The 12,080-nt window shown below is 51.5% G+C and overlaps 1 protein-coding gene across 1 annotated transcript in view; it reads left to right on the plus strand.

Annotated features, from left to right (window-relative positions):
- The first annotated feature begins 1,909 nt into the window (after window positions 1-1,909).
- The window catches only part of TBX4 (T-box transcription factor 4), a 31,497-nt gene continuing 21,326 nt past the window's right edge, over window positions 1,910-12,080 (plus strand). The window contains exons 1-2 of the mRNA XM_014881115.2: window positions 1,910-2,065; window positions 2,769-2,863. Of these exons, the coding sequence (XP_014736601.1) occupies window positions 1,910-2,065; window positions 2,769-2,863 (251 nt within the window). The remainder of the gene's footprint in view (window positions 2,066-2,768; window positions 2,864-12,080) is intronic.

The following is a 12,080-nucleotide window of genomic DNA, read 5'->3' on the forward strand; positions in this document are numbered from 1 at the left end:
TGGCTCCGCTCGCCGCCAGGCCCGGCGCAGCGCCGAGGCAGGCCGGGGAAGGCCGCGGCCGGGTCCGGTGCGCGGGGGCCGGGAGCCCGCTGCCCCCGCCGGTGCCCCCCGGTGCGGACCGACGGGCGGGAGCGGGGCCGGGCCGGGCCGGGCGGGCCGGGTCGGGCGGAGCGGGCCAGAGTCGGTGTAAGGGGATGTGATTGACAGCGGCAACGTCAGCAACAGGAGGGGAAGGAAAAGGGAGGGGGGGGAGACAAAGAGGGAGGGAGTCGAAAGGCCCCAAACTGGATCTTTATGGAACATTTTCCGCCGAGATCAAGGGAAAGTGAATCCGCGCAGCGGGGGATGCTCCGCACGTCGCTGCCATCGGGGGCCGCGGAGCCGCTCCCGGCCTGAGCGCCCCGCGGATGCCCTTCATGCCGCAGCCGCCCCCAGGCCAAGCCCGGAGCCCCCCGCTGCGCCTCCTGCCCCTCGGCCGGCCGTGTGAGTTCCCGGGGTGCGGGGGGAAGGACGGGAGGGAGCGAGGGCTCCAAGGGTGAGGGGCTCCCTGTAGCCCACCGAGCCCCGGCCTGGGGTGGGACACCGCCGCCAGCCTGCCCCGCTGCTCCCTGCTGCTCCCCGCCAGCCAACCTGCTCTGTGCCGGGAGCACCGGTCCCGGTGCTGGTTCTGGAGCCTTGCCCTCGGGCTTCGCGGCGGACACCTCCCACCTGTGCCCTCCCGGTCACCCGGCTCCGCTCTGCGGTTGGACGCCGAGAAACATCCGCGCCTCGGCCGGGCTGGGGCTGTCCCGTCCCGACACCCCGAGCCGGGTAGAGGGACCGGTGGAGCTCTCGGGGCACTGAGCCCCATAGCGTGCTCCCTGCTCGGTGCTCCCTGCCCCGCAGACTGCGGCTGGTCACTGGGGTATGTGTGTCTGCTCACACAGCCGGGGCTGGCTGTCCTGCTCCTCGGCGGGAGCTCTCCCTGGAATTCTGGTGCGAATGGAGCTGGGAGTCCCAGCCCCGCTCTCACCGGAGCTCTGCTAAAGCTGGATTTTGGGGTGCCAGTCCCGCTCTCCCTGGAGCTCTGCTGGAGCTGCAGTTTGGGGTCCCAGCCCCTCTCTCCCCCTGCACAATCGCTGTCCCGAAGAGCGGCTCGGCCTTGGCGGCTCGGGGCAGGACCGGAGCTGCGGGCCGGGGACAGGAGCGCTCCCTCGGGGGCCGCAGATCCGCGGCCAGCTCCGGCTTCTGTCCCTGGGTCCGGCACCCCGCAACCTCCTCGGAGCTGCTCCCCCTCCGCGCCGCTGCTGCCCGTCCTTCTGTCTGTCCGTCTGTCCGTCCGTCAAGCGGGGCGGGCGGCCGCGTCCCTCCGCACTGTAAAAGTCGGCGTTGATGCGCGGCAGCCCCGGCGGAGCTGTCAGGCCTTATCTTTATTGGCTTTTCCCAGTCTCCGTCCAAGTTTAAGAGGGGCCCTTTTATCTCGGAGCCCAGCACTCCCCCTGTTTACACCGTCCGGCTCCGCCGCAGCGCTTCGTCGCGGAGCCCCCGCAGCCCCGACGGGACGGGGCAGAGAGACCGACCGGGCCGGGCTCGGACGGGTACCGGAGGGGAGAAAGAATCGGGGCTGGGGTGTTGAGACCACATCAGACGTGAGCTGCCCTGGCCTCAGGCGGGAGCGCAGCCACGCGTGGGCGGCTCCCCCGCGGGGGCTGGCGGGCCCGGCCCGGCTCTGCCGGGCACAGCGGCTTCCCCCAGGGCCGGCGGTGTCACATCCCAGTGTCGCCGAGTGCCGCCGCCCGAGGAACGACCACGGGCCGGGCCGGGAGGGCCTGACCTCGCAGGTGGCCGTGCCCGGGGCTGGGCGAGGGGCAGGGGTTGGACGTGACCCCCGGTGCCGCGAGCTAACGTTGCGCCTCTCTCCCCCAAGGAAATGCTCCAGGAGAAAAGCCTGTCTGAAACCGAGGAAGGGTTTCCAACAGCCCCCGCGCCCGGCCATGCGGACACCTCCGCCGGCTCCCCCGTCCTCGGCGTAGCCGGGGGGAGCACCACGCCGCTCAGCAGCCCGCAGCTCCCCGACCCCGAGCAGGTACGTTCCGTCCGGCCCCGCCACCAGCCCGGCCCGCCACCGCGCATCTCCCCCGGCGGCGATACGGGGAGGGATTGTGAAGAAATCTCATTTTTCTTCATTTTCTTTTTTATTGTTATAAATTTATTTTCCCGCTGTCGATGCGCAGGGCGGTAAAGGGCGCATCCGAGCACCGAAAGCCGCCGCTCCTCCCGGGGCTGCGGCCTGGCGGGGAATTCACTGAGGGTTTTCCATCCTTAAAATAAAACGCGGCTTCTGTGCCTTCGCCCCGGGCCTCTGCGATGTCCCCAGCATCCCGCGGAACGCACAAAGCGCGGCCCTGGATGCGGATCCGTTGTTCCCGCGGCTGCTCCTGGTCCCTGTTTTTTGGGGGGCTTAGGGCGAGTCTAGCCCAACAGACTTTTTTCCCCTAGGAAAAAAAAATTAAAGAAAAAAAATTCCATTCAGCCGCAGTGTCCTGCCTGGTTGTGAAAGTCTGCAATTAAAACCGGCCTCCGTTTGTTTCTCTTATTTTTGGCAAAGGGCAGAGGAATTTTTGAGACTCCATCCTCTTCCCGCACAGGCTGGTGGCTTTGCCCCGAGCCTCGGCTGCAGCGTGGGCCCTGAGTGTCCCCAACCCCAGCCCTACCATGGCCCTTCCCAGGCTTCTCACAGGTTTTCTCCATCATTTCTTGCTGTTCTCATTATCTTAATTTTTTTACAGACAATAGAAAATATCAAAGTCTATCTCCATGAGAAGGAGCTATGGAAGAAATTTCATGAAGCTGGCACGGAAATGATAATAACCAAAGCAGGCAGGTTAGTGAAAATTCCCTGCAAATATGTATTGCTTCTGATCTCTATGAAATGTCCTGTTTGCCAAGACTGGGTTTTGCAGAGCTGCCACAGTCAGTGGCATTTAAAAAATATTATTGTGATTGCAGATTTCGGTAAGATCATTTTTTCAGTGTAAACTGTACATGTGTTTGAGTGTGGCAGTTGGAATGCAGATGCAAGAAAATGTTGTGGAGTCGTTTGGAATATTTAGTCCCGATTCTCTCTGGCAATTATTTTTTTTTAATTATTTTTAAATTAGGAAATTAGCATAATCGTGATTTTATTTTTTTTTTCCGCACTAAGCAAACCCCTTCCCTTTTCTGTGCCCTGCATTAAGAGCTGTGCTGGGATACTCTGCACCGAAATTTTAGCAGTACGAACGTTCTTTTAATCTCAAAACTGAAAGAGAAACGGGTGCCACTTCTGGATTTAAAAAAAAAATCTATTTTCTCTTGGAAACAAATAGTTATTTTTATCGAATCAGAACCCCCTCAGTGTGCACACCCAGGGAGGGAGACCAGAGCCTCATAGAGGCTTTAGTTGCCCAAAGAACTCAGCCCTGCATCTGCTCAGGGCTCCTGCCCGGGCTGCTCTGGTGCTAGATGGCAGAATTAATGTCAGAAAATTAAGAATCAGAATTAAACCTCAAACCATCACTGGCTCGGGAATCAGATAATTCCCAAGAAAATTAGCCGGGTGTCACTGTGGGCACCAAAGTATCTGCCCTTGGCTTCTGCGGCAGCGGGCTCACCTCGCTGCTGCTGGGAAAGAAAAATTGAGGAATTAACATTTAATTCCAGCCTAGCTGAGTGGTTCTGCCGTGCCCTGCAATCGCTTGTTTTACACCGTGCTAGCGAGCTGTGCAGCCAGACACTCAAATAACGGCGAGAAAACAGAGAAAAAAAGCCACAAATCATTTCGATTTTAATTTCTCTGTGGTCTCTGACCCTTCGTGCAGAGCAGCCGGGGATGCTCGTGGAGTGTGTGCGTGACTTTCCTCCCCTGTTTGCTGCTCACACTGTGAGACCCAGAACCCAACCCTCGGCATTGGATTTTTGGGATTGATGAGCGCTTTCCCTCTGCTTTCCTTCGTGCTGCTCGGTGTAGGGAGGTTGGACTCTAATAAGCAAGATATTCCCATTATTCGCTCTGGGGAGGGGTTATATGTCTCGGGAATCTTCCATTTATTTGCAATGTGGCTGTTTATGGAGTGATGGTGCAGGTAACTGTCCTTTTCACACCTTATTTTGGTGTATAAAAATCTCAGGGCTTGTTCTGCAGCGTCTGCTGATGGGAAGAGCCGAGTTCATTTGGATGGGTCTGCTCCCTAAGTCAGCTCAGATGAGGGGATCAAGACCTCAGATATTTCACCCTTAATTTATAGTCTCTGAGTGTGTCTGTGTGGAGATGTGTAATATCTGTACCAAATTCTAGACCCTAAGCATCCCAACCGTGCATGTTATCTCTCTGTAAGCCCTAACGTGGCTTGTTTAAACAGCTCCATACGAACGGGGCTCAGTCCCACATTCCTTGTCCAGTGGAGCTGGCAGTGCACCTTTCAGGAGGTGGGATGGGGGGTAGACCACAAGATGTACAAAATTTTGTGTTTTTTAAGCTACCCCAGTCAAATTCTCCATTTGCAAAATTCAGTGCAGCGCCATCGAGCTACAAGAATTTAACATTTTTTTTAGAAACAGTTTCGAATTTTAAAAAATAATGGAAGAAGTGGCTGAAATGTTAATGAATAGCACGGAACAAAAGAACCTTTTTTTTTTTTTTTCACTGAGTTCAGCTGCAAATGGTGTAAAAATAGAGGACGAGGGCTTTTATCGGTGTTTTTAGCAGCTAGGCACAGCCCCGGAGCCCCCGCGCTGCCGGTGCCGGGACCGGGACCGGGACCCGGCTCGGTCCCCTCGGCCCGGGCTGGGCTCTGCCGCAGCACCGACAACAAAAATACCCCAAATAATTAGCATGAGTAAGGCCGAAAAATCGAACAATTTAAATCCCGTGGTGCCTCGAGTGTCGGTTCAGAGCGATGCCACTCGTGGCCGTGCTGAGGGCAGGGCAGCCCACGAGCTGCAATCCGCTGCTAATCCCCATGCAAAGGGCAAAATGAAAATTATTACTTCATGCAGATTTTATTTTACCCAAGCTATTTAAATAGAGAGTCGCAATAATAAACCTCCTCTTGAGCCAATTAAAAAAACGATGGTTAATGGAGATTTGTGTGCACTTGCATTTAGCATTGGGGGGGTGGGGGGTGTGGAAAGAGGGAAAGCGACTAATTGCAGGCACTAATCAGGACTCTAATCCCCCTCCCAGCAGGCACAGAGATGCCCCTGAATGCCGTTAGTTGAAATCACTTAAATGTAGGTCTGTCTGACCTCAAGGGGCACAAACGAAAAGAAATGGAAGCCTGATTTTTAAATTTCAAACAACAACAACAAAAAAAAAGAGAGTGACTTTAATGACAAGTTCATTCAATGGAGAGGAAATGTAAAGCTCAGCGGAAGCGTTAATTCCATGGCAATGGTGTAAAATAGCTTTTTTGTATAAACAAGGCAAATATTGATAACTTAGTTGGGGGGAAAGGGGGAGTCATTTGTTTCGTTCTTTGTAGAGCTCCACAGAACGAGCCAACTATAAATTATCGAGAATTTAGGGCTGAGAATTACTTTAGGGGATTATTACTCCCTCTTAGGACTGATCTGTAGGAGATATTAGGAGAACACAGCAAGCTCGGCATTGAAATAGAAATCATGTTGTTGCCAAGAAAGTTTGATTTATAAAGTGGAAACATCTTTAAAATGCACTCGCTATCTTTTTAATGTCCGACTGCTTCATTGTGGGAGGGGGAAAAAAAGAGATTATTTTATATTAAGAGGATCATCAAAAGATAAGTTTATGTTAGCAAAGTTCCCTGAACTTTGGAGAAAAGCGCTCGGACCCCTCAGAGCGCCCGTGGCAGCGCCCGCAGGATGGGCGCCGGCTCCATCACTCAGAGCCTTCCTCTCCTTCCTCCTCTTTGAGGTTTGCTCTAATTGCGGATTTCTCCTCCGGAGGATTATCTGGTGATGGTTTTAAAAGGCTGAATGTCTGCGCTGCAGACATTGCCCCGTCCCCGGCGCTGCCCGGAGCGCTGGGTACCCACGGAACCGGAGGGGAACGGGAGGAAAAGCGGCCACGGGTGATCCCTTCGGGCACTGCCCATCCCGAGGGGAGTTTTGCAGGGCAGGTTTTTGGGGGGCAGAGGGGATGCCGTTGTTTGAGCAGCTCCTCTCCGCGGAGCCCCGGCGGGGCGGCCGCTCCCGGTCCCCTCTCCCCGCTCCAGCATCCCGGCTCCCATCCCTGCTCACAGCGCGGCTGGGGCTGTCCAGGGATGGGGGTACGAGCTGTGAGTGCTGCTTTTGGAAAGAATTGTCCACAAACCCTCCCTTGTGTGCATATGTGTATATATATATATGCATGTGTATATATATATGTGTGTGTGTGTGTGTTGAAACAAAAACCCCTCCAAAACCAAACCAACCAACAATTAAAAAAAAAAAAAAAAAAAAATCCCTCACCCCCCTCTAAAAATATTTGACAAAAATAATACCCTAAAAACCTCCACCACCAAAAAAATTCCAGTCGGTGAGATCCTATTAAATCAAATTAATCAAATCAATCTAGACACTAATAGAGGCATAGGGTGTATTAGAGGATGCAGATGCAGCTGCACATCTGGATACCTCCCCTGTGGCCACCCTGTTGTGGGGGCATCTCTCTGTGCACACCTTTCCTGCGGGATTTTAGGAATTGTGAAATTGCACGAGGGGTGGGGAAAGCAGAAAGCAAATGAGGGATTTCATTACAAATCTGGATTTCCGATTTCATCCTCTCGCTTTTATGTGCTATTATTTAACTGAACAATTGTAGATTTATATTTTTTTTGTAGCTCGTGGCAAACCATTCTTTGTGAAATCTCATATTTCAGACTTTATTTCTGCTGGAAGTTCATCTTTGCTTCCATAGCCTTTCTGGCTTAGGATTTCTTCCTGTTAGATTATTTATTTAGCTGTTCCCTAAGTTTTTTTCCAAGGTGCCAATCTTTGCAACATTGCAATTTCTAGCCAGGTATGGCCAAGGACGAACAATTTGATAAAGCTTTTGTTTCATCAGTAAAAAATGCCAGTTCACAGGATGTCTGGTCACATTTTTGTGAGCAGTTCCTGAAGAGAAAATAATGTGTCATTTCTCTGTGGTAGCAGAACTGTCCCTGAGACGTAACAGGAAGCTCAAGATACAGAATTTGAATTTTGGCTGGAGTGCAGGATGTGCACAGGTACAAAGCCAGCTTTGGTCTCTATGGTAGCAGGTTTTAAGAAACACATATAGGAAAATGCTGCAGAGGAAAAAAATAGAATCAATAAAGCATCTTGCATGTGCAGAAAAGACCCAAATCCCCTTTAGATGTTCACGTTTCATTATAAAAGTGGCTTATTTCAGTTTTTAAAAAATCTGTTCCTAATCAACTTTAGTAAACCAAAATAAAACTAGTTTTTAGGACATCAAGGTCTGAAGAAGTATAAATGCTTTGGCTAAGCTGGTGCAGCTTTCCTGTGTGAATAATCCTTTAAAAGTTAAATTTTCCATGGCTCTGTAGGGCATATGGATGCCCAGTTCTCATTACAATTAAAGGGAAATATTTATCCAGAATCTTTTGAGGCAGTTACAAGAATTTCTGCTGATGGTTTTTGATCCAAAAGCAAACCTTAATATCCGAGATCAGCGAAAGAATGTGAGCCGTCAATTTAAAACATAGAAATAAAATAGATATTTGAGGAATGTTTGATCTGCTTGCTCCTAAATTTGGGATCCTGGAATTATCCTGTTCAGGCAAACTCCTGCATTTAGAGAAAAAGCAGGAGTGAACTCCAATGGCTCTTGGCTGTGCTGCTAAAGTTGTTGACAGCTTTGGCAAGGGAGACAGAGTTTGTGCACACCGAGGAGGGCAGGGATGGGAGTTTGGTTTTTAATACACTTCTCTCTTCAAGCAGCCATCCCTGCTTTTTAAAGACATGGAATGCTCACGGTTAAGGATGTTCCCAAAGCTTTCTCTGCCTGTCCTTGTGCTGGAGCTGTGGCAGCCTGAGGAGAGGCTTTGGTTAAGCCCAGATCAGCTGGGGAAGGTCCCAACCATTGCTGGGGCTCTGCTGCTGCCTCAAAGGCTCCTGGACACCGGGGCTGTGGCTGCACCAGTGCCGAGGCTGCCGAGGCTCCTCCCTCACCCACTGCCGAGGGAGCTGGGCTGGAGAGGGAGCAAAGCTGCCCTGAAATGCTGTTGGTGAGCCCAGATTCTCTCTGAGGCACCTCTCCCATCCTCCTGCACGCTGGGACCTTCTCTGCTCAACTTCAGCTGCAGCAAAATGAAAGCCCAGGGAAGCAGCCCATGGCCAGGAGCCTGCCCGTGCCTCAAGTCATCATGGGGCAAAGAAAGGAAATGTTTCTAGACCATGAAAGCAGCTAACCAAGTTCTCAAGTATGTGAGAAACAATGTTTTATTTAAAAATTAGATGTGCTAGCCAGAAGGGAAAAATACAACCTCACCATTCCAAAATATAAAAATCCCTTAACTGTCTGACCTTCTCATCACTAGGTCATGGTCCTGCCACCAGATAAATCTCTCCTATCTGCCCATAGACTGAGAGTTCAATGTTGCTTGTGTTAGTGACAGTGAATTTGGGGCTGAAAAATGAACTACTGATGAGAACTCCTGTTGAACCTGTATTGTTTGTTATTCTGAGGCAAGGATCTGGCATGGGCTAATCCAGCACTTCAAAGTTAACTGCTCTTACTTTGTATACAGAGCGTCATAACGGAGTGGCGTGGGTGATAAGAGAAATAAGGGACTGAGGGTTAGGATACACTGGGAAAATGGGACCCTGTTGAAAAACTCTTTGATCTCTTTAAAGTATTTTCTGAAAGCAAGAATCTATCAAAAAGGAAATGCCATTTTAAAGGCTAAAAGAAACAGCTGACATCTCCAAATTTGTTTTAATCTGCCCTGGAGAATATTATTTTTAAAGATGCGTTAAGTCAGTGGAAGAAATACTTGTCAAAAGAAGGGAAATCAGAAAAAAATGAAGAAAGGTCATCAGAATGGAGACATAGTTCTTGAAGCCTCTGCACACCATTCTTTTCCCTTCTAACAGTGAAGACAGGGAGAAGCATCCTCAGTCAGCCATGGCCAATTCTCAAGAAGAATTTGGGGCCACATCAGTCGTTATCAGGGATGCAGGTGTGTCACCTGCCTTGGTGTTCTGAAACCAACCCTGGAGGCATCTCAGCATGCCCAGCAGGTTCTGAGGGGGTGGTTGCTCAGCCATAACACGGTTTGTTAGCCAAGATGTTGAGTGAGCAGCTGTTTTCTGATCCTTTCACAACCTGATCTGCCACAGGCAGCACCTTCCCAGGCAGCACAGCACGGCAGCTTCCAAAAATCCAGTCACTGCTTTACTTGACCATCCCAAAAGCAAGGATTGTAAGATCTCTGTCTGTCTTTGCTAATCTTTGTCTTGTTTTCTTAAAAAATAGAATTTCAGCTGCTGAGCTGCTGAAGTGCTTGGGGATGTTTTTGCCCCTTTGAAAGTACAGAAGGAAGCACTCAGCAGTGTCTGAAGGAGCAGCATCCTCAGGGATGTGCAGTGAACACCAATCCACGTAAATCCATGGGCTTCAGAGAGCACTGAGAGCCTTTGGTGAGGGCATGGCTGGAGTTGCTCAGGTGTCCTGGCTGCATGCAGTTTTCTCTCTGGAAATACTGTTTGAATTCCCTGTCCTCAGGGACATCCCTTCCCAGCTAATGCATGTCAGGAATGGTGTTGGCATCTAAGTGAAGGTCAGATTAAATCCTGGTGAGGGTTTGTTGCTGATGTGCAGCGTGGCACAGTCACTGCTCAGATGAGTATTTGAGCTCCTCAATCAGCTCTGATTCTCTCCACTTTTCTGGTTTGCCATTCCCTGCCCAAAAAATAAGATTTTGCTGGACACAGGAGCTTTACAACCACCTATCTCTGCAGGATCAACCAGACCTGCTCATCTGGGGATTAAAACACACGTGAGATGCCCACAAAGAGGCCAAGCCTGGAGAGCCTGAAAGGCTGGGAACTGCTGCCCCAAAGGAAAGCAAAACTTTCCTCTTATCACTCACTTCCAAATCCAACCAGCCAATTACACATCAATTAAACTTTGTTTGAACATAATAGAAGCTTTGGCTCCATGTCAGCAACTGCTCCACGGTTAAGGGGATTGGATAGTAATAGTATAAATAAATAAACAAGAGATGCTTATTCTAACAGTTCATTTTAAAACAATTTGTGAATATCATGTAGAGATAAAATGTGCCTAGCATAAACTTAGCTAAGCAGTGACTGCTTCATTATCAGAACAAATAATTCACTAGCACATCATCTTTGAAGCTTGGGAGGCCTGTGGAATTGTGCTGCTTGTTTATTTTCCTGGCTTTTACTGGTTTTGCTACATTTCATCTGCAGGGAAGGGTTTAGCCAAGCCCTGGTGATGCCAACCTGGCTCCCACTGGCCACAGTCCCCAGAGCCAGGCACAGCCCCTCTGCCCTCCCCAGGGCATCACCCAGGAAATCACTGTGGGGTTTTAGTGCCATGTGGGGTGTCCTGCTCACACAGGAGGCACCGTCGTAGCCTTTTCTTCTTGATCGCTTTCTTTGAGGGTGCCTTTCTTTTGTGAACATAAAAACTGATTTAAGTTTTGCTCTGTGAGGGGCAGTGAGAGCTGCTGCCGTGGCACAGCAGCACATTGTCCCTGCCAGTGCAGGGGTGGGACAGGAACGTGCCTGTCACAGCCACTAAACCCAGCACAGAGCTCTGAGGGGCACACCAGACCCTCAGGATAGGGCTGAGGAGCCTGGATGGTCCCTTCTGTCCTGGCTGGAGCTGGAGGGAGGGGGAAATGGGTTTAAATGTGCCTAAAACTGGGGTCCTGTCAGTTTTGGTGTTTTGCAGAAGAGGCTGTTGGGGCTGGTGCTTGGCTGCTTGTGCTGAGTCCCTTGTGCATCACATGGGTGCTCCCAGGGCTCGTGGCTGGTCCCTGAGTGGGCAGGGGAGCTGTGGGGCTGCTGGTGGCTGGTGGCCCTGCTCCCTGAGTGGCCTTGCTGCCTCCACCTTAGGTGTGCTGCTGGGCTGGACACATTCCTGGTGTGGCTTTCAAAAAAAGGAGTATAAATTAGAAGGAAATTGGTCCGGTGCTGGACATCCCCGTCCCAGGGATGGCGTTGTCATTGGCACATTCAGGGCATTTGCTGCAGCCCATGGACACTGTGTCCAAACAGTGGGGCTGAACAAAAGATGATCAGGCCAGGAATTGCTGCAATTAATTTCCTGAGTACTGGTGGCTCAAACTTAATGGGAGAGTTGGGTGTTGCTGTGCTGCGCTTGTGCCCATCACTGAACCTCACCGAGCTGCCCCGTTTGCCCAGGCAGGGCTGCAGCTGCCCTTGGCACAGGAGGTGCCCTGAGGATGAGATGTCACCTGCTTGCACACGTTCCCCAGGAAGCCCCAGATTCCCAGTTGTTGTCCCCAGCTCCTGCGCAGCAATGCTCTCCCCCGCTTTGGAGCCGTGCGGGAAGGAGGGTGGATAAAACAGGGATCTTGCTTCAGACCTCCCACCAAAGCCAGGCTGAGCTTTCCCAGAGCTTGGCAAGACGTTGGCAAGTTTTATTGCAGCACTGGGTGATTTTTGTGCCTCTGCTGGTCCCCGAGCAATGGATGATGAAGCAACCTATTGTCCGGGAGCTGGCCGGAGCGGAGCATCCTCCTCGGAGCCGCCCATCCGCCCGGAGCTCCTGCCTGCCCCGCTGCCCGAGGCGCTGCTTGTGCAAAGCTCCTGCTCAGCTGCAGCTCCTCGTGCCTGTCAGTAGCTCCATTGACCTGGAGGAAATTTGGGGAAGCAGGCAGGTTTTTGGCCCCTTCCCAGAGCTGGCAGGGAGCTCTATAGAGCCACTGTAGGCATAGCCTCGCTCCCAAGCAAGGCTGGTGCAGCTCCACCGTGGTTTTCTGCTCCCTTCTTTCAAATGGGACGTTTAATAAGGACCAGGACATGATATTAGGTACTGTCCCTTGCCTTTTTTTTTTTTTTTTTTTTTTAATTCAGTCTCTATGACTGCATTTCCTTGGCCCCAG

This window comes from Sturnus vulgaris, chromosome 21, assembly GCF_052056855.1.
Source record: "Sturnus vulgaris isolate bStuVul1 chromosome 21, bStuVul1.hap1, whole genome shotgun sequence".
Taxonomy (NCBI): Eukaryota; Metazoa; Chordata; class Aves; order Passeriformes; family Sturnidae; genus Sturnus; species Sturnus vulgaris.